This window comes from Perognathus longimembris, chromosome 23, assembly GCF_023159225.1.
Source record: "Perognathus longimembris pacificus isolate PPM17 chromosome 23, ASM2315922v1, whole genome shotgun sequence".
NCBI lineage: Eukaryota > Metazoa > Chordata > Mammalia > Rodentia > Heteromyidae > Perognathus > Perognathus longimembris.
In genome coordinates this window covers 31,409,922-31,428,749 of record NC_063183.1, presented here as the reverse complement: position 1 = coordinate 31,428,749, position 18,828 = coordinate 31,409,922, and the positions used below count along the sequence as shown (strand labels likewise).

Here is an 18,828-nt window from a genome sequence, read left to right as displayed (position 1 = left end):
TTTCACTCCCGACTGCTGGGAAGGGGATAGCTCCCAGATTATTGGAGCAGAGGCCTGGGTCCTAGTCCTCCTTGCATCCTCAAAGGCTAATGTGGGGCCTTGCCCACAGGAGGCTTGCAGTTAACATCTTGCTGTTGTTACCTTTGCTCACTTCTTTGGTCTTGAGAATGCTAGGCAGATTTTTTTTTTCTTTGAAAGCATTTTATTGTGGAAATTTTTCAAAGTTGAGAGACTGGTATACATATCACTCAGATTCAGCAACTTGCTGAATTACTTGATATAATCTAAAACTTAGACCACACTCAGCAACTTGCTGAATCTCCCACCTTCCCATTCCCCAAAGCCTTTTAACGCTAGGCCATATTCCCAGCCCTAGCTCAACTTTTTATAAGATAAAAAATTTGAACTGGGTACTGGTGGCTCTCACGTATGATCCTACCTATGCAGGAGGCTGAGATCTGTGTGTAACAGTTCAAAACCAGTCCAGGCAGCAAGGTCTGAGAGACTCGTATCTCCATTTAAGCACTCAAAAGCAGGAATGGAGGTGTGATTCAAGTGGTAGAGTATTGCCTTGGCCAAAAAAATAGTCAGGGACAGCACCTAGACCCTGAGTTCAAACCCCAGGACCAGAAAAAAAAGAAAAGACACTATGTATCTGGGTTCTCTCAAAGAGCCAGGGCAATCCATGGTTTCCTTCTGTATCTGTTGAGATTTTCCCGACCCTTAACACAGTGACATCTGCCTGGCTTGTAACCTCTTAGAAGGAAGACTAATGGGAAGTTCACATTTCTCTGTGACCTCTTACTTTTTTTTTTTCTTTTTTCTTTTTTTTTTTTTTTTGCCAGTCCTGGGCCTTGGACTCAGTCCCTGGCTTCTTGCTCAAGGCTAGCACTCTGCCACTTGAGCCACAGCGCCAATTCTGGCCGATTTCTATATATGTGGTGCTGAGGAATCAAACCCAGGGCTTCATGTATACGAGGCAAGCACTCTTGCCACTAGGCCATATCCCCAGCCTCGACCTCTCACTTTTTCTGAGATGGCTTTCCTTGTCTCCACAGTGTTTTCCTGAATTGGGAACCCTCTACCACATTACCGCCAATGCCTGACCCAGCTCACCACAAACCAGACAAAAGCCCACCTGCAGATCCAGTTCACCAGGCTGCTTCCTTTCCACCAAGCATAGGACATCTGTGCAAGCACAACCTCCATCTCACAGGCCAGGGGCAGCTCTGCTGGGTCAGAGGGGCCTCAGGCACAAAGAGAACCTCCACCCCAGACCCCTGCCTCACTGTGAGCAACCGCGAGTCTGTGGACATCCAGGAAGTGGAGAGAGTAGGTCAACAGCACTGTCAGATGGCATCCCTGGGCTTAATGTCTGTGTGCCAGTCAGTGAACAAGCTAAAACTAAAGGACAGACAGAAGACCTTGACCCCTGCCATCCAGATTGGGAGTGCTAAGCGACTAGCAGCCTCTATCAGCCCACAAGCTGAGTGGCAAAAGGAGTGGGACCTTGGGACCCATAAGGCTGCTAAGGGAGCCATTTGCTGCCCCATTTATTCCTATGGACCCAAGCAGGCAGCTGGGCATGGAAAAGGGACCAAGACATTTCAGGCCAAATCCAAACCAACTTTTCCAAACAGGACAACAAAAAGGCAACACAAAATACTAGCAGCTAGGGTCAGAGACATTGCCAGACAGTCCTTCCATTTGCCTCATGGTAATCCTTTGAGGAGACAGCCTAACTCAGGAAATCCAGATACCATGACTGCACTCCCAGATTCCAGCTCTGTAGTGGATCACAGTGAAAAAGACAATGATTTGTCTGACTCAGAGAGCAATTACTCAGTGGATTCTCTCTCTTGTGCCTGTGCTGAAGCCCAAAGGGAGCCCCTGAAGCCAGAGGACCCTCAGGGGAAGTGGACTCTCCCTGAGCCAGAGAACTCTGAGAGTGACAACAGTCAGATATCTGAGGATTCACTGGCTGAAAATGGGTACCAACACCCAAAAGAACTTCTAAGGGAAAACCACCCCATCAACCATGACCACCCAAGGACTAGAACTCCAGCCCCCTTGCGAGGCTTCTGCACACCTTTAGACTGTAGTCCATGTGCTGGGGCTCACAGAAGCTTTTCCTTGGATAGCCTGATCGATGCTGAGGAAGAATTGGGGGAAGATCAACAAGAAGAACCTTGCCTTGGTTCAGCTGATGAGATGCCCGCAGAGACCTTTTGGCACCTCCCGAACTCAGCTTTTCCTCTAGTGGACCAGGAGGCAACACCCAGGCCTGGTCTCATCAGTCACAGAATAGAAGCTAGGCTGAATGCTGTCCTACCAACTAGCAGCTCATGTTACCTCGATCCTCACTTCGAGCCCCCTTGTGAGCGCCCCGAGTCAGAGGTGGAAACAGGCTGCTTTGAGCAAGCTGGCTCTCCCCAAGGCACACAGCTCTTAAGAGGGAGCCCACTCGTGTCCATGGATTCCTGGTTTTCCTGTGACTCTAAGATCAATCCTGGCAGCCCCCTAGGAGCAGTGGGTTCATTATGTTCGAGTCCTGACATCCAGGAGGCTCAGCACTCTGCTGAGGAGAAGCCTGGCCACAGGCTAACGATGGAAGAACCAAAGCCCTTAGGTGCAGACGCAGTTCTGCCAGCCAGCTCCAGACTGCCACGGGGAGATCCTAAGCTGCCCTGTGGTGCAAGAGATGTGTACCCAGCCTCTCCTCTGGATGCACCCAAGCTGCCAGCGTGGGAAATGCAAAGGCTTCTTCATCCAGGCATCTTTCAGGGCGGAGAAATTCCTGTCATAACCCAACTGGGTGGCTCTGAAGTCTCCCACAATTCTAGTATAGCAGGTGTGAAGGATGCCTCTGCCGCCTCATTCGTCCATGTAGGTGGCCTTCCCGAAAGAGCCTGGGATACACTTCAGCAGAAGTACCTCTCTGAGCTCTCTCATCCTGTTTTGGATGCTGTGGGAGAGCTCAAGCGAGCTTTTTTCTGCTCTGAGGAAGATTCCAGTTCCCTGGTTGAAGCTTCTGATAAAAAAGGGGATGATACTCAGTTGCCAGTTGACCCTGGGGTATCTAGCAGTGTAGATGTCAACAACTTTCTAGTCCATCTTTCTAGAACCAGGCATTTGAGAACAGAGAAGGACCAGGTCAGTTCAAGTATAAAGTTAGAAAGTGCTTCTGACCTTTTCACCGCTAGTGACAAAGAAGTGAGTTGCACTGGCGCATATTCAGCAGATGTGGAGTCACTGACTTCAGCATCAGTGCACGCACAGATGCGTACCGCAGCAAACAAGGTACCACATTCCGTGACAGACACGTACGAGGGACAGAGCAACTCAGAAGAGTGCTTTCAGGGTAGCTGGAAACATGTACTAACCGCTTCCTCTGATGAGCATTTCTGTCAAAACAAAGTTTGTCACAGTGATGTCTCTTCAGCCACCAAAGCAGATGATTGGCTCCCAGACCAGGCTCTCTTTAGGAAGAATAACGAAGGTCAGGTGGGACCATTAAGTCAAGGCATCCATCCTCCCCTGTGGGAAGAGAAGAGTGATTGCCAAGAGAGCTCTGAAAAAGCAGGTGGAAGGCTCAAAAACGTTTCCTTTGCATCGCCATCAGTTCCGGAGCTCTACCTCCACTCTGCTCCCTGGAACCCCTTTCCCACTTCTCTGCAGCCACCCCCCCTGGAAACATTCTATGTAACCAAGAGCAGAGATGCCCTGACAGAAACTGCCTTAGAGATTCCAGCCTACAGAGAAGTCCAGGTGTCATCCCCACTTCCTAGAGAAGCCTGGGGCTTTCATCACAGCCACCAAGACCTCCAAGAACCTCATCTGGAGGATAGTTTGTCAATGTCATCACAAAGCTGTGATCCCAAGATGGCTTCATTTCACCAGGTAACAAAAGACAGGGCAGTTGATCTGTGTACTAGGGAAGCAATTGAAAAGCTAGAGAAATGCCTTGGAAATATTGAAGAAAGCCACAGTTCTGTTTATTGTTTTTTTGCTCATAATAGACATCATGTCCCTTCTACCAGCACACACATATGTGAATTTGAAAGTCAAGTTGGAATTGTAAACATAGAGCATGAAGTGAGAGAAAAGCCTTCCACACAGAGCCTCTGCAGTGCTTCCCTAGACAGCTCTGGGTCTGAGAAGATTTTTATTGGTATTCAAGAATCTGAGGCCGAAGGGGAAGAAGATCAGGGCCCAAGTGCGGCCCTCCTGCAGGCCCAGGCCTGTGAGGAAGGTAGACAGTCTCCTTCTGGAGTCAGGTCTGGTTTCATCCATGAAACCACTGATTTAGGCCTGGAAAAGAACATGCAACTGACAACCTCTGCTGCTTTGAAGCCCAAGTCCAGCCAGCTTAGGATAAAAATGACCATGGCCCAGGGTAACATTCCAGCCCACAAGTGGGAAAGAAAGAATGAAACAGGACTTCTTGGAAAAGCTCTCTATCCCAAAGACAGCCCAGAAGAGTTTAAGCTCCCAGGATCAGAGGAGTCCTGTGAAAGAGTACAGTTGGATACGTGCTCTCAGAAAAGACACCCTGGTAGATACAAGGGCCCAAGAAGGTCACCAGTAAGGACAAACTCCAAAGAACCTTTGGGAAAGACGCAGATGCAAAATGTTACTAATGCTGATGAAATGGATAAGCTAATTAGGAGTGTAAGGCAACTAGAAAAGAGCATCTTAGAAATTGAATCCCAGCAGAGTATTCGGCTTCGTGCTTCCCATATACCAGGAGTCAGTAAGGAATTTGTGTCCCAGGACCAGAAGAGCCACAGGAGGGCTGGTCACATCCTGAGGCCAGGCAGCTCTGGAAGCCATTCATCCTACGAAGAGCCATCTATTCCAAGACAGATTGATGATGCGATCTTTGGATATGGCAGAGCTGGGGGAGTAGAGGTTCATGGTGACCATGAGATCACCATGAGCTCCTTCAGGTCAAGTGAATGTGCACAAGACTGTCAGTGTGTAGGAGTGCACGCTCACACGGCTGGCATAGAGTTGGACACAGCCTCCAGCAGCACATGTGACCCTTCAGGAAGAGGCACAGCCCATGGGGAGTGCACCAACATTGTTCTTTACCCAGGGAGAATGAATGACTTGGCGAGAGTTTTGCCAACCAGACTAGAGGGGTCTGGGAACGACACGAACCTGGGAAGAGAATCCGCAAACTCCAAAGAGCAGACTTGGGACTTAGAGAGTTTTGAGGAACTAGAGACTGTAAAAGGTTTTCAGAAGAATCAAATTGCTGAATGTTCTAGTAGTTCCGAGCCAGAGGACCCAGTAGTTCAAGGTAGACTTGAACAAATGGCCAGGAAAAGTGGAAGGAGCCCACGGAAAGAAAATAATATGGTTTTAATAAAGATTCAGAAATGTCTTAATCCAAGCCAGCACTGTTTGGATACCGTTTCCAGCCAGGAGACTGTCTCTCCCATACCAACCCAGACAGACACTTCCACAGTCACTTCTCATCAAGACCCGAGGAATCGTTCCTTGCCCTTGGTTTCTCCAAGGTCAGCCAGAAACCATCTTCATGCTTCTGATACTCTAAATACCTCTTCAGTTGACTCTCTGCCTACAATGCTGAAGATTCATAACAGTCCCCTGGGAACCAGGGTAGGGTGTCAGGACCAGAGTGGAGGGACCAGGATCTCCGAGGGAAGCGTTGCAAGGGGCTTCTCCACACCACCCACTGCTTGGCGTGGGTCTGAGATACCCATACCCATGGGTTATGATGACCAGTCCATTACATCAGACAGCAGTATTCCCCTGGGGACAGAGGACTGGATGACATCCAGCACCAGCTCCCAGGACCCAGGGAGGGACCACAGAATCACTTTGGTGGCCTCTAGTAACCAGGAAGATTTGGGATCTGAAACTGAGGCAGCTGTAAAAAGAAAAAGAGCCAGTTCTTTGAGCAGAATTTCTGGGCGGCTTGAAAAGAAGGTCAGCTTCCTCTTAGAAGAGGACACTGACCAAAGTGGGGAGGCAAAGGGGGAGGTAGAGGCGGCTAAAGACCAAGAGTCCCCCAGCCTTGCCTTCTCAGAACCCATTTCCCTGCCACAGGGGCCTGATACAGAGCCTCTGCTGTCAGACTCCTCGGTCCATGCGTCCCTGTGCCTGGCCATCCTGCAGGAGATCAGACAGGTAACTTCCCAGAGAAAGCAGCTCAGAGACTTTGCCACATTGGGGACAGTCCTTCCTTACTATGAAATGTCACTAGAGCCTGAATGCTCTTTAGGCACCGCTGGCAGATGCTGGCAAATAGACCCATTACAAGTGTCGGACAGGACCCGGAATGAGGGTGAAGCACAGGGATTGTCTGCTACACCAGGACATCGGTCACCTGATAAGCCAGAAGCGCAGGCCACCCTTCTCTGTGAAGATGACTTTCAGCCTTTGCCTGATCCTGAAATGGACAAAGGGCTAAGGCATCATTCAGGGGCTTCATCTCCCAGAGCCGCTGGCAACAAAGGCCATGCTGGAGAACCGAGGCACTTCCGGGAAGCCAGTGAACAGTTTGTATGTCACTCTGACTCTGAAACCACAGGGGCAGAGGAAGCCGCACCCAGAAACCCTTCGTGTACTGATGCCTGGGCCTCCCACAGGCTTTCTTCGGCCTTGGAGTGGGACAAGAGGGGGCCCTCTCCGGGCCCTTGTCATGGTCCTGAGGGGGTTTTACAGAGGCAGAGTCACTTAGCTGCATGGGAGACTGAAGAGGGCACCTTTTCTAGAAGTTGGGACAACAGGCCTGGGCAGCAAGAGTCAAAGAGTCCAGAATCGCCCTATGGAAGTGGCTCTGGCAGCTTCTTTGTGACCATACAGGGAGGAAAAAAAGCCCACGTTGAAAGACAACCTATGGTATGTGATTTTCACAGTGCCTCGAGCCCCTCAGGGCCTCGTGACGATTCCATCCAGGGCCCTGAGGCCTCCACCGACTTAGAAGAAGTGGCAACAAGTGCAAAACACCCTGCCATTCTGGCTGGAGCTCTGAGAAAGGTCAACATGGAAGCGCGCACACAGCAACACGTGAAGTGGAAGGAGAAGACAGAGTCTATGCTGGCACAAGCCTGCAGGACTGGCAGCAAAACTCCCAGGCCAACTTTACCACATCCGAGACCTAGACCAGATCCTAGGGGCATTGGGGAGGAGGCCCCAGGTCTATGCCAAAGTGAGACTTCAGACAGCCTTGTCTTAGGGAGCCCTGAACATAGCGGGCCACTTGGCTCATCCAGGCGGGAGGAAGAGAGCAAGACTTTTCCTTGCCAACCCCTAGACAGTGCTGTTATTACTGCAAACGTCTGTTCCTTCCATTCTTCCCCTTTGCCGTGTCGCAGAGATGGTGACCCAAGGAAAGGGATTGCCAGGGCTCGCCGTTCGCCCTTCCCAGAACCTTCCAGGCTGTGTGAAATGGATGAGGCAGGAGAGGGCTCTTCCACGGAGCCCGACGTGCCCCTGGCACGTGGCCATGAGTTTAAAAGAATAAATGTAGAACGTGGGCCAAGAGACAGCAATACTTTTGAGCCAAGCACCAGAGCTGCTGCCATGTCTCACACTTGGGGCTGTAGCTCTCCATTCACTCCCCGTGCCAGTGCAAGTTCCTTACCCCGCTCTGCTGCTGATGGCCGCTCAGGGCTGGTGGGGGATTCCGAGAAGAAAGGCAGCCGTGAACTTAACGGCTTATACTCGGAGTCACTGAGGACGTCGACGGACAGTTCTGTAGGTGACCGGCATGCACTGGCCTCTGACATGGAGCCAGAATCACCTGTAACATCCTGGGGCCTCCACAGCCCAAATGGAAGCAGAGGGTTTGCTGAGAGTGAGTTGGCGGTAGAAGAACAGCACAGATTGCTAGAAAACTCCATCAGATCCCTTTTAGAGAAGAGACAGCCTATCACTAAGTCCTTGGATCCCCAAGCCACGTTTGTAGGGTTAAACCATGGGTGCAGTCCTCAGGTTGACTGTGGCTGGGAGGAAGAAGAGCAGCAGAGGGATGAGCCATCTGGAGGTGGAGAAGCTGCCCCAGGCAGAAACCCTCCGCCCTCTGATGAAGGAGGCTTGTGCCGCCATCAGGTTAGAGATGCTGGGAGAGCCGAGGTGGCTCTGAGGAAGGGCCCTGTATCCCAGAGTGTTGAGGACACAGCTTCTGTGCCCCTGGAGCAAACTGAAGTTCCACAGCCAGCTCCCCAGAGGCCTGGCCAGTCCTGCTGCAGTAGGAAGCAGCCCGCCCCTCAGCACAGGCACTCACATCCCATAATCGCCGTCTTCTCTGCTCCCCAACCCCGGAAGTCCTCCCCTAGACCCAGCTTCTCTGTGATCAGCTCATCTCGGTCCCTTCAGGAGCTAACGGCTCATCCTTCCCCTAGAGAGGAGGACACGCAGAGCCTGCGTCCCAGCCGCCGCTCCTCAAGAAAGCCAATGGCAAGAGCATGTCCGAGGGCTGAGGACGGCAATCAAACAGCTTCATCTAACTCGGACAGTAGCCCTGCTGATCACAGGGCCCAGAAACCTGCCATCCCTCCTTACCCTGCATCCCCCACTCACTCGTGTATGCCAACCCCCAGCTGTGTGAGCTGTTGCATGTATGGCACTCTGGAACAGCCTCCACAGGGAAAGCCAGAGAAACCAGGGGCCCAGGTTAGGCCAGAGAACTGCTCTCCAGTGGACAAAGGGATGTCAACCCTTGACTGCAACGACAGCAATCCTTCTGTCCCTCCTTCGTCTTCAGAGGGATCTGTGTGCATCGGCTGGAAGCAATATGTGTTTGGCAGTACAGCGGATCTCCCGTTCAATCAGAAACAATCAACCATGGCCCACTGCACCAGCGTGGACAATGGCCTTGAAGACCCGAATTCCCCACTCGACTCCCAGCTCAGTGCCCACACCAGGATTCTGTCAAGCGTGCACAGCAGCTCTGAGCATGCCCAGAGTTGGGTTGAGGCTGGGAAAGTACCGAATCCCTCATTCTCTTTGAGGGATCCCTATGTCCTCACTGGCACCGGAGTGGCCCCCACTTCAGCTACCAATAGAAGACTCCCTTGCCAGGCCTGCAGTGATGTGGCAAGCTGTCCGCAGAGTGAGCTCCTGTTGGCTGAGGAGGATTCCGCCGCTCCTGTGGAAGAGGCCTGCCCCGGGGAGCGAAGGCTGAGCACCTTGGAACAAGGCACGCAGACCCTGGGCTGCAGGCTCCGCTGGAGCTGCACCGACATCTCCACGCAGCCTGACTCGGACGCGGTGTCGGCCTGTGACCTGGCCTCGTGGAGCAGCATGCACAGCCTGTCTGTCCACCTCTCACAGCTCCTGCACAGCACCTCGCAGCTGCTCGGAAGCCTCTCCCAGCCAAATGTGGCCCCAAGGAAGCACATGACCAAAGTCTACCCTCCACAGAAGGCCCCGGAGGCCCTCAGGACGGAAGGAGGTACTCAGACGACTGTGGATAAAGACATCCAGACTGACCTCATCTCCCCACTCCTTCCCGTCCCGGCCCCAGGGGCCAAGGCTGAGGAAGTGAATGCGATCCTTGAAGTGCTGGCCCCCGACAGGTCTCAAGGAAAAGACACTGTCCCAGTGGCGCTTGAGAAGAGAGAGACAGAGGAGACACCACCAAAGATGGCAGCCTCCCCAGATCTTCATGAAGAAAGCCCGCACCTCAGGTTGCGGAGCCCACCGAGACCCTCGTCTCAGCCGCGGTTAAAGAAAGGATCTCTTGAGCAGAGCCTCCCTTCTGTGAGCCCCATGCCACCTCCTGAAGCTGCTCTGGCCCCTGCCTCCCAGCCAGGATGCCCTGGCATAGCTAACAGCCCCAGCATTCCTCCCTCCCCAGGCCTCTTCCCCACTTCCCCAGATGTCCCCCCCAAGCCCCGTGTCCAGAAGCCACCGGGCCCCGGGAGTGCCATGGTGGACAGGGCCACCTCGCCGATCCTCACATTCCGCGCAAGCAGCCAGGAATCGGGTCCCCCTCTGGGATCTCTGGCTCTCTCTGCCCCCTCCTCGCCCCCCCTTGAAGGCCACCCGAAGCCTAACTTCAGCCCACACTTGGTTCTCAGTGCCTCAAGGCTGCCAATGGAGAATTGTCATGATCAGTTGAGTGGCTCCCAGAGCACACAATCCCAGGGTCTAGAGCAGAAGCACTCAGAAAGGAGTCCTGACAGGCTCCTCCCTGAGGCAAGCAGCCCACAGCAGAGCTCCAGTGTCCAAGCCGGCATCCCGGGGCAGGGGCAGTGCCCTGGGCAGCTGCAGCCTGTGGCCGCCACCGAGGGGCAGAGCAGACAGCCATCTCCACCCCCGAGCAACCACAGGTCAGCTGATAACTTGGCTTATGCAGAGCCAGGCTCACTGAGCAGCGGGGAGCCCCGCCAATGTCAGGGAAGTGCTCCGGCAGAGCCCTTGCCCACTTCGGACCCCTCCTCTTCATGGAGGGAGCTGTCAGCTGACACTGCAGGACCTCGAGGCCCTGCCTCGGCCTCCCCCCATGCCTGCCAGCCCGAGAAGCTGCCGCGCTCCACTTCCGAGATGTGCCTGGTCCCTGAGCTCCAGCATCATAGTTGGAGGGACAGGTATGGGGTTCAGGATGACTCTTCTGGGGCACTGGGAATGAGTGAGGAGCTGAGGATCAGCTCAAGACAGAAGAGACGGAGGCCGCCACAACTCCCTGATGAGAGCCAGAATGTTGAGTGGTCCCAAACGGAACAGATCCCCCTGCAAATGGGGGTCCGGAAGCCCTCGCTGAGCACGGAGCTCACGGAAGCGAAGCTGCATCGTGGCTTCGGGGAGGCGGAGGCCCTGCTGCAGGTGCTGCAGAGTGGGACTGGGGAGGCGCTGGCTCCGGAGCCCCTGACTTGCAACTGGGAGGAGCTGTATGCTCGGTAAGGCGGGGGGAACCCGACGCCACGCTCAGCTCTGGCATCTTCCAGGGGCTGGAGCACTTCGGGGGACGGCTGTACAGGGCCAGCTTCAGTGACTGTCACGTTTCTCAGGCAGAGGAAAGCCATCGAGACCCTCAGGAAAGAGAGGGCTGAGCGGCTTCAGCACTTCTATCGGATGCAGAGCCTCCGCCCCAAGAAACTGAGTGGATTCCAGCTCACCAAGGGCCGCCCCACCCCAGAGCCTGACTTGCCCAGCCGGCGCCGGGAATACCTGCAGCAGCTGAGGAAGGAGGTTGTGGAGACCACCAGGTGAGGGGGGCCCACAGCCCTGCAGGGGGTGGGGCTAGGGTTTTAGCACCTTAGAGGCTCCCCCTCCCTGTGGCAATGAGGTGAATGTGGGAGGCCCAGACACATGGAAAGGGGAGACAGGTGGGAATGGGTGAGGGAAGTAGGGGGTGCAGAGAAATCCTGAGAGGAGCTGAACTGTGCACTCTGCCGTGTCTTGTAAGTCTGTAGACCTGGGTCTTAGGTCTCCTCTCTAGCAGCCTCTCCTGAGGAGGTGAAGGCTCGACCCTGTGGGCAAAGGGAAGATGGTGTTGTGTCAGCTGGGTGGAAGGCCAGTGCTGTTACCATATCACTGCCATATTAGAAAGCCTTTCCAGGGCTGGGAAGGTGACTTAGTGGTAGAGTGCTTGCCTAGCATGCCTGAAGCCCTGGGTTCGATTTCTCAGTACCACATACACAGAAAAAGCCAGAAGTGGCGCTGTGGCTCAAGTGGTAAAGTGGGGACAGTTTCCAGGCTCTGAGTTCAAGCTCCAGGACTGGCCGAAAAAAAAAGTCTTTGCACCTTGCAATCTCTCCTAGGAGACCAGAGCAAGCATCCAGGTCTGCTGGGCAAACCTCTGACATCGAGCTCATGCTGAGAGACTATCAACGGGCCCGAGAGGAGGCCAAGGTGGAGATCGCCCGGGCCCGAGACCAGCTGCGGGAGCGGACTGAGCAAGAGAAGATGGGGATCCGCCAGAAGATCATCTCCCAGCTGCTGAGGGTGAGGACTGGGGCCTGGAGCCCGGGGCAGCCCTCAGCCCGGGGTGGGGGGGTGGGGGGGGCAGCCCTGGCGGTGGCTGCCTCCAAGTGTGAAGATAGAACACCTGAGGGACGGGGTAGGACCGCTGCTGCCAGCTGCACGCTGGACTCTTTCTACCCACACCAGAGCAGCTCCTGCCCCGGGCGGGGCGGGGTGCACCTGGTATGGGGAGGCCTGAGGACTGATGGTGGGAGGAGGAGGAGGAGGTGGCATTGCTGGCTGTGGAGGGGCGGGGGGGTGGGGTCACGAAGATGCACAGCGAGCTGCGTGGCCGTCTGTCCTTCCAGGAAGAGGAAAAACTCCACACCCTGGTCAGCTCCAGCCCCCTGTGCACCAGCTCCAATGGAAGCCTCTCCTCGGGCATCACATCGGGATACAACAGCAGCCCTGCTTGCTCGGGCCAGCCCCAGTCCCCCGAGGCCCTGGTGAGTGCGCTGCAGACACCGGGGACGGTCCAGCCACTGAACTACCCAGATAAGAATTGGGGCCTCCTGGCAGCCTCTGCAGATGTGAGCCCTTCCCATCGTCTTTGGACTTGCCTTTCATTCTGCCTCCCTGTCCCTCTGTCTAGTTTTCCATTCATTCCAGTGTATATTTTGTAGATACTATCTGATACAGCAGTGAGCAAAACTATTCTTGTCTGTTAGAAAACTTGCTATTTTATGATTGATTACTGTTGCAGCTATTTGGGAAGGTTTGCTACAGGTCAGTAAAGATCCTGGAAAGTGTGTGCATTTAAACTGAGGCTGAGCAAGGCCCTAAGTGCTCAAACGTATAATCCTAGTGACTCAGGAGGCTGAGATCTCTGAGGAGTGTAGTTCGAAGCCAGCTGGGTCAAAAAGGCCTGAGACTCTTAAACAGCAGAAAGCCAGAACTGGAAGTGTGGCTCAAGTGGCAGAACACTGGTGTTGAGTGGAAAAGGCTAATAAGCAAAAATGTCCTGAGTCCAAGCCCTAGTACTGGCGCGCACACACACACACACACGCACACACGCACAGAGGACGAGTGTAGAAGGATAAGAGGCTCTCAGTGTAGAAAACGCTCAGTGACACTGGAGCTGGGCGGGATCTGGGGCTCAGCAAGTAAGGCCTTGAGGAAGGAAGTTTGAGGAACTAAATGGCAGCAGGTGGTTGGAATATAAAGATGGGACGAGATGCTGGTGGCTCAGATTTGTAATCCTAACTGGATGGGGGGCTTAGATCTGGCAGAAGGCTTTTGCCAAGAGAATAGGATAATAATATTGGAAGAGGAAGCAAAAGAGCCACTGTGGTGAGACCTGTTAGACGACCCTGGCAAAACAGCGAGGCGGTGAGTGCTTGGTTCAGGTGCTGCCAGTGAAGAGAAATAACTGTGGATCTTGACTAAAACAAGTACAGAACTAGGTGCTGGGTGCTAGCACAATGGGAGAACAAAGTGGAGAACAGTACTCACTTGTTTTTCTGGGGCTTGAACTCTGGGTCTGGGTGCTGTCCCTGAGCTTTCTTACTCACAGCTAGCTCTCCCAGCTCCACTATGAGCTTTTTAGTAGTAAATTGGAGGTAAGAATCTCACAGGTTTTCCTGTCTGGTCTGGTTTTGAACCACAATCCTCAGATCTTAGCCTCTTGAGTAGCTAAATTACAGGCATGAGCCACTGGAACCCTGCTAGCACTTACTTTTTTTTTTTTTTTTTTGCGCCAGTCCTGGGCCTTGGACTCAGGGCCTGAGCACTGTCCCTGGCTTCTTTTGCTCAAGGCTAGCACTCTGCCACTTGAGCCCCACTTGAGTTACTTGAGCGCCACTTCTGTACATGTAGTGCTGGGGAATTGAACCCAGGGCTTCATGCCACTCTTGCCACTAGGCCACATTCCCAGCCCTAGCACTTGCTTTTGACCAGAGCAGTTGCGGTGCTCTTGGTATCAGTAAATGACACTGGAGGAGGGCCAGGTTTGAAGATCAAGAGTTGGTTTCTACTTCCTGAGTTGAAGATACTCATGAGGAATCCAGGAGGAGTAGTAAGAACAAGAAGCAAGTTGGAAATGCAGATTTAGAGCTTATAGTGATATTCAGCTAAGAACAGTTGAAATTCACTACACTATAAAGACAATAAGAGCAAAGGACCCTCAGCATCACGTGTGTGCACCTTTTAGCCGTTATCCATCCCAGTTTGGTGTCTGTTTCTCGGGATATTATGTACATCCACGCGGAAATGCCTATCTCTGTTAAGCTCACGAGTGGAAACATATTGTACCCATTTTGTCACTTTTTTTTGTCTATCGAACTTGGGGCCTGTCCCTGAGTTCTTTTGCTCAAGGCTAGCACTCTAGCACTTTGAGCCACAGCGCCACTTTCAATTTTCTGGTGGCTAATTGGAGATAAGAGTCTCACGGACTTTCCTGAACAGTCTGGCTTTGAACTGTGATCCTCAGACCTCAGCCTCCTGAGTAGCTAGGATCACAGGTGTGAGCCACCAGCACCTGGCATCTTTTTTGAGGTGATATTTTTCCCCCTTCTATTTACCCCACTTGGCTTTTTTTCTAAAATCTTTTGGTCCTTATTTTGAAGCCACAGGGTAGGATGTGAAGATAGAGGTAGCCTGTGGGTGCTTTCGAGATCTGGGCTGAGGTCAAGGCGACACTGCTGAGCAGCTGGCTGAGGCAGAAGTACGGTGAACACAGGCCCTGGTCTCACACTAGGACCTCTGGCTCAGCTTTTCCTCACTGTTAAGCTTCCTTGGGCTTTAGTATCCACACTCAACCCCCTCCATCAGTGGCTATCTTCCTGCAGCCAGCTCTGGTGCTTGTGGGAACTGTTACTTTACAGCTAACAATATAGAAGAGAAGCAACATAGGGGTATCCTGAAGACACAGTCCAGGTGGGGTTCTCTTGCTAGTGACCTCTGGGAGCATCCCCCTCCCTCGAGCAGACATCACAGTCATCGCAGTGGAGGCTGTTAGGTGCGGTCCAGAAATGGTTGCATGCCTGCCTCTCACCTTGAGCCCTCTGTTCCGCAGGGAGACACAGACTTGTCCGATTCCAGAGACACCTGGACAAGGGATGGACGGGGCCGCCCGGCATCGAGGAGCAGTCACCCGTATGTGGCAGGGTCTGCCTGCAAGAGCTCAGGCTACAGTGAGTGGCGGAGCAGGGGAGGAGGCACATCTGGTGGTGTGGGGACTTGGGTTGATGGCTGCTAGGTCATAGGGTCACTGGGTTAAGGGGCTCAGCTGGAGAGTCCTGGGGCCCAGTGCCATCTCAACTTCCACCTCCTTGTTACAGGCCTCAGAGCCACCCCAGCCAGCTGCTGCTCCCAGTCTAGCCTCTCCAGCTTGGTCAACAGCTTCTCCGCCGCCTCCTATCAGGATCTAGCCAAGCACATCATGGACATGACCATGGCCGATGTGAGTCACTTCTTCCATGCACCCTCCTGCTCTAGCCAGACCTCTGCTGGCGGGCAAGGAGGGAAGGAGCCAGGCCGGTGGGCCTCGTGGGTCTCGGGCAAGAAAGGCATGCTGGGTAAGCCAGGGGTCTGATTTGCACCATCCCCACTAATTGGCCAGTGTGTCCCCAGGTAATGGCTGCTTGTTCAGATAATCTTCACAACCTCTTCAGCTGCCAGGCAACAGCTGGATGGAAGTAAGTTCCTTGGCAATGTCTTGGTCCAACCTGCCTGTCCTGTTTGGGTTCTTTTCCTTCCCTGTCTGGATTTCTGGAGTCCCTCACCCTGGGGCTCCTCTGTGACTCTGGAACCCATTTTGACCTCTTTGTACTCTGTGGTCCCGCTAGCTATCAGGGTGAGGAGCAGAAGGTACAAGTTTACTACAAAGAGTTTTCTTCTACTCGGCACGGCTTCTTGGGGGCGGGTGTGGTGTCCCAGCCGCTGCCTCACGTGTGGGCAGCCGTGAGTGACCCCACCCTGTGGCCCCTGTATCACAAGCCCATCCAGACAGCAAGGCTGCATCAGCGAGTGACCAACAGCATCAGTCTGGGTGAGCCACGGGAGCGGGGCATCCAGGGGGCCCTGGCCCGGGATTGGTGGACGGAGGCCTGGAGGCAGCATTTGGTTGAAGGCCGGGTCTGCAGGTCACCCCCGTGTGGCTTCTCTTCTCTACTGTTAGCTGTAGTCACAGAATGGAGGGTGGCTGTGGGCCAAAAGAGGGACATAGGCCTAAATCTGTGTGTCCCTGCAGTATACTTGGTGTGCGATACTACGCTGTGCGCGCTGAAGCAGCCACGGGATTTCTGTTGTGTCTGCGTGGAAGCCAAAGAGGTGCCTACCTTCCTGGGGATGGAGAGGCCGTGGGCAAAGCTGTGGGGTGGAGCACTGGGAGAAGCCATGGGTGGACACTGGATCTAAAGGGGAGAAGAGGAGCACAAACTGGGGCTGGTGCCAGGGTGGGTGCTAGGCTGCTATACCGGCCACACCCCAAATCCATCTGTTTTTTATTAGTCAGAACTCACAGCTTTCTGTCCCCAGGGGCACCTGTCTATCATGGCAGCTCAGTCTGTGTATGACACATCCATGCCACGGCCCAGCAAAAAGATGGTCCGGGGGGAGATCCTGCCCAGTGCCTGGATCCTGCAGCCCTTCAGCATGGAAGGAAAGGACATCACCAGAGTCGTCTTCTTGGCCCAGGTGATGGGCCCTTGCAGGTGGCAGAATAGCACACCCTGGGATCTTTCTGTACAGTTGCACAACACCCCAAGGTGCTGAGGCCCTGGCCGGAGTGCCAGAGTCAGGGCTTCTTGGGCTCGCAGTAAAAGGAGCCAGAGGGAGGAACAAGAGTTTGCCAGCCTTTCTGAGGCCACTATAGAACCGGAGATGTAGCAACACCTATATCTGTGCTTAATGCCATGTCCTCAGATGGATGGGTTTTACATGGTAAAAGCAGCCTTAGTAGACTTGGTCGTCCATTTTGTGCTGCTCTCCATGCCCAGTCCCCCTTAAGCTTAGTGACATACATTAGTGGGCGGTGAAAGCTGATGCTTAGATCTGAACACCAGGCCATGGAGCAAGAGGTCTGTCTCGCATCACCACAGCCAGGGTGGCTTGCTGCTTGGGGTGGGCTTGGAATCTCCAGGCAGGTCTACCATTCATTCTTCCAAACTCTTGCTTTCAGGTAGAGCTGGGTGCACCGGGCTTCCCCCCTCACCTCCTGAGCTCCTTTATCAAACAGCAGCCGCTGGTTGTAGCCAAGCTGGCTTCCTTCCTTGGTAGCTAGCACTGCACAATGGAGAGAGTGCTGCTGAGATGCCAGCCCAGGATGCCTCAGAGATACTGCGGCCACTCCTTGGAGTTTGCACGGAGGCCAGGAGCCCAGGCTACCTGTGGGGGCGGACCACACAGCCGGCCTGGCCCAGGGTTGCCGGCAAAACCCAGTCACCTCGGGACACCTTTGCAGAGCCAGCGGCCTGAGCTCCAGATCCTGGCTGTCCAGAGTGAATGAAGCTCCACTCCCCGTTTAGATCTCTCACCTTTATTTCCCATCTCCGCGACCGTGGCGCATGCCCCATTCAAGGACAGAACGGAGGCAGGGCTGCAGCGCCGCCCCAGCAAGCAGGCGCCGGCCACGGCCTCTCCGGATCTCCCACTAGCATCCAGCTCCACTTTGTGATGGAGTAGCAGAAAGGACAAAACCAGAAAAAGGGTTAAAAAAAAAAAAAAAAACAGCTGCACAAACCAGAATGCTGATTCAGGTTTGTTTCTGTTCAATGTTTGCAAACTGCTTATGCATTTTTGCTTTTTTCCTTTCCTTGAAGAGGGCATTTGGGTCTTTGCACCAGTCAAGAGTGCTGAGCCGTGCGGAGCTCGGTGAGTTGGGAGACCTCCACACAAGCAGGTAGGAGACGGTCAGGGTGCAGGACCTCTCTGAGAGGCCCAGTGGGAGGAGAGGGCAGCCACACACAGATAAGGCAAGGACGGGGGAGGCGGTGGCCAAAAACTGGTCAGCAGGAAGCTCAGGGGCGTGCCTGCCCGGCTCACTGTCCATGGAGCTGCTCTGCTACTCCGAGGGGATTCCGTGGTTTTAGCCTGGATGAACAATGGGTTCTGAAGGTTCTGGATAATCACCTGGAAGTGGCAGGGAGGGGCCAGATTTCACCTTTTTTTTTTTCTTTTTTGTTGTTGCCAAGGTTTGGACTCAGGGCCTGTACTGTTCAGCTTGCTTGTGCTCTGTCATTTGAGCTATAACTCCAGCCTAGCTTTTTGTTGGTTATTTTGGAGGTAGTGTCCTAATTTTTCTCTGCCAAGGCTGGCTCTGGTCTTCCAGATCACCACCACCTAAGCAGCTAGGATTGCAGATATGAGCCATTCACGTCCAGCAGGAACTCTTGGAGGTGTGTTGTCCCAAATCTTTGGTGGAAAGGGAAACCAGATGGGGACTGAGAAGGCGTGACCAAATTAAATCTCCATGGCGAAGCAAAGAATTTCCTCAAAGTGTTGCCAGGATTTTCTTTTTCTCTTACCTCAGATTAAGTTGTTTATATATTATTGAAGGTTTTATAATTTGCTTTTCAACGTTAACACCCTATTTATGTATTTCCAGCTTTTTTCATATAAATCTCACTACTGACCAAAAAGGTAAAAACATCTAAATTCCTGTGTGTACTTTCATTTAGTGAAGACCCTCCCTCCTGGTGGCGCATGCCCCTTACACCCAGAGGACCCTTAGAGGAAATGTTGCAGCTGTCAAAGCTTCTACCCTAAGAAAAACTGCATGCAGATACTTTCACCAGTAGAGCTCAAATGTTACTCCTCAAATTGAATTAAGAAATGAACTTGGGGCTGGGGATATGGCCTAGTGGCAAGAGTGCTTGCCTCATAGACATGAAGCCCTGGGTTCGATTCCCCAGCACCACATATGTAGAAAACGGCCAGAAGTGGCGC

The 18,828-nt window shown here is 53.5% G+C and overlaps 1 protein-coding gene across 9 annotated transcripts in view; it reads left to right on the top strand.

Moving 5' to 3' along the window:
• Stard9 (StAR related lipid transfer domain containing 9) overlaps positions 1–18,540 on the top strand; it is an 85,919-nt gene extending 67,379 nt beyond the window's left edge. For 7 of the 9 annotated variants that reach the window (XM_048332870.1, XM_048332869.1, XM_048332868.1 and 4 more), the window contains 11 exons: positions 1,059–10,877; positions 10,989–11,186; positions 11,742–11,925; positions 12,252–12,389; positions 14,957–15,074; positions 15,222–15,343; positions 15,514–15,578; positions 15,729–15,931; positions 16,133–16,212; positions 16,420–16,578; positions 17,063–18,540. In XM_048332870.1, coding sequence (XP_048188827.1) covers positions 1,059–10,877; positions 10,989–11,186; positions 11,742–11,925; positions 12,252–12,389; positions 14,957–15,074; positions 15,222–15,343; positions 15,514–15,578; positions 15,729–15,931; positions 16,133–16,212; positions 16,420–16,578; positions 17,063–17,164 — 11,188 coding nt within the window. In that variant the 3' untranslated portion in view covers positions 17,165–18,540. Of the gene's footprint in view, positions 1–1,058; positions 10,878–10,988; positions 11,187–11,741; positions 11,926–12,251; positions 12,390–14,956; positions 15,075–15,221; positions 15,344–15,513; positions 15,579–15,728; positions 15,932–16,132; positions 16,213–16,419; positions 16,670–16,706; positions 16,896–17,062 lie in introns of those variants that run through there. The other 2 variants (XM_048332871.1, XM_048332866.1) reach the window with 2 other exon arrangements.
• The last annotated feature ends 288 nt before the right edge of the window (positions 18,541–18,828 follow it).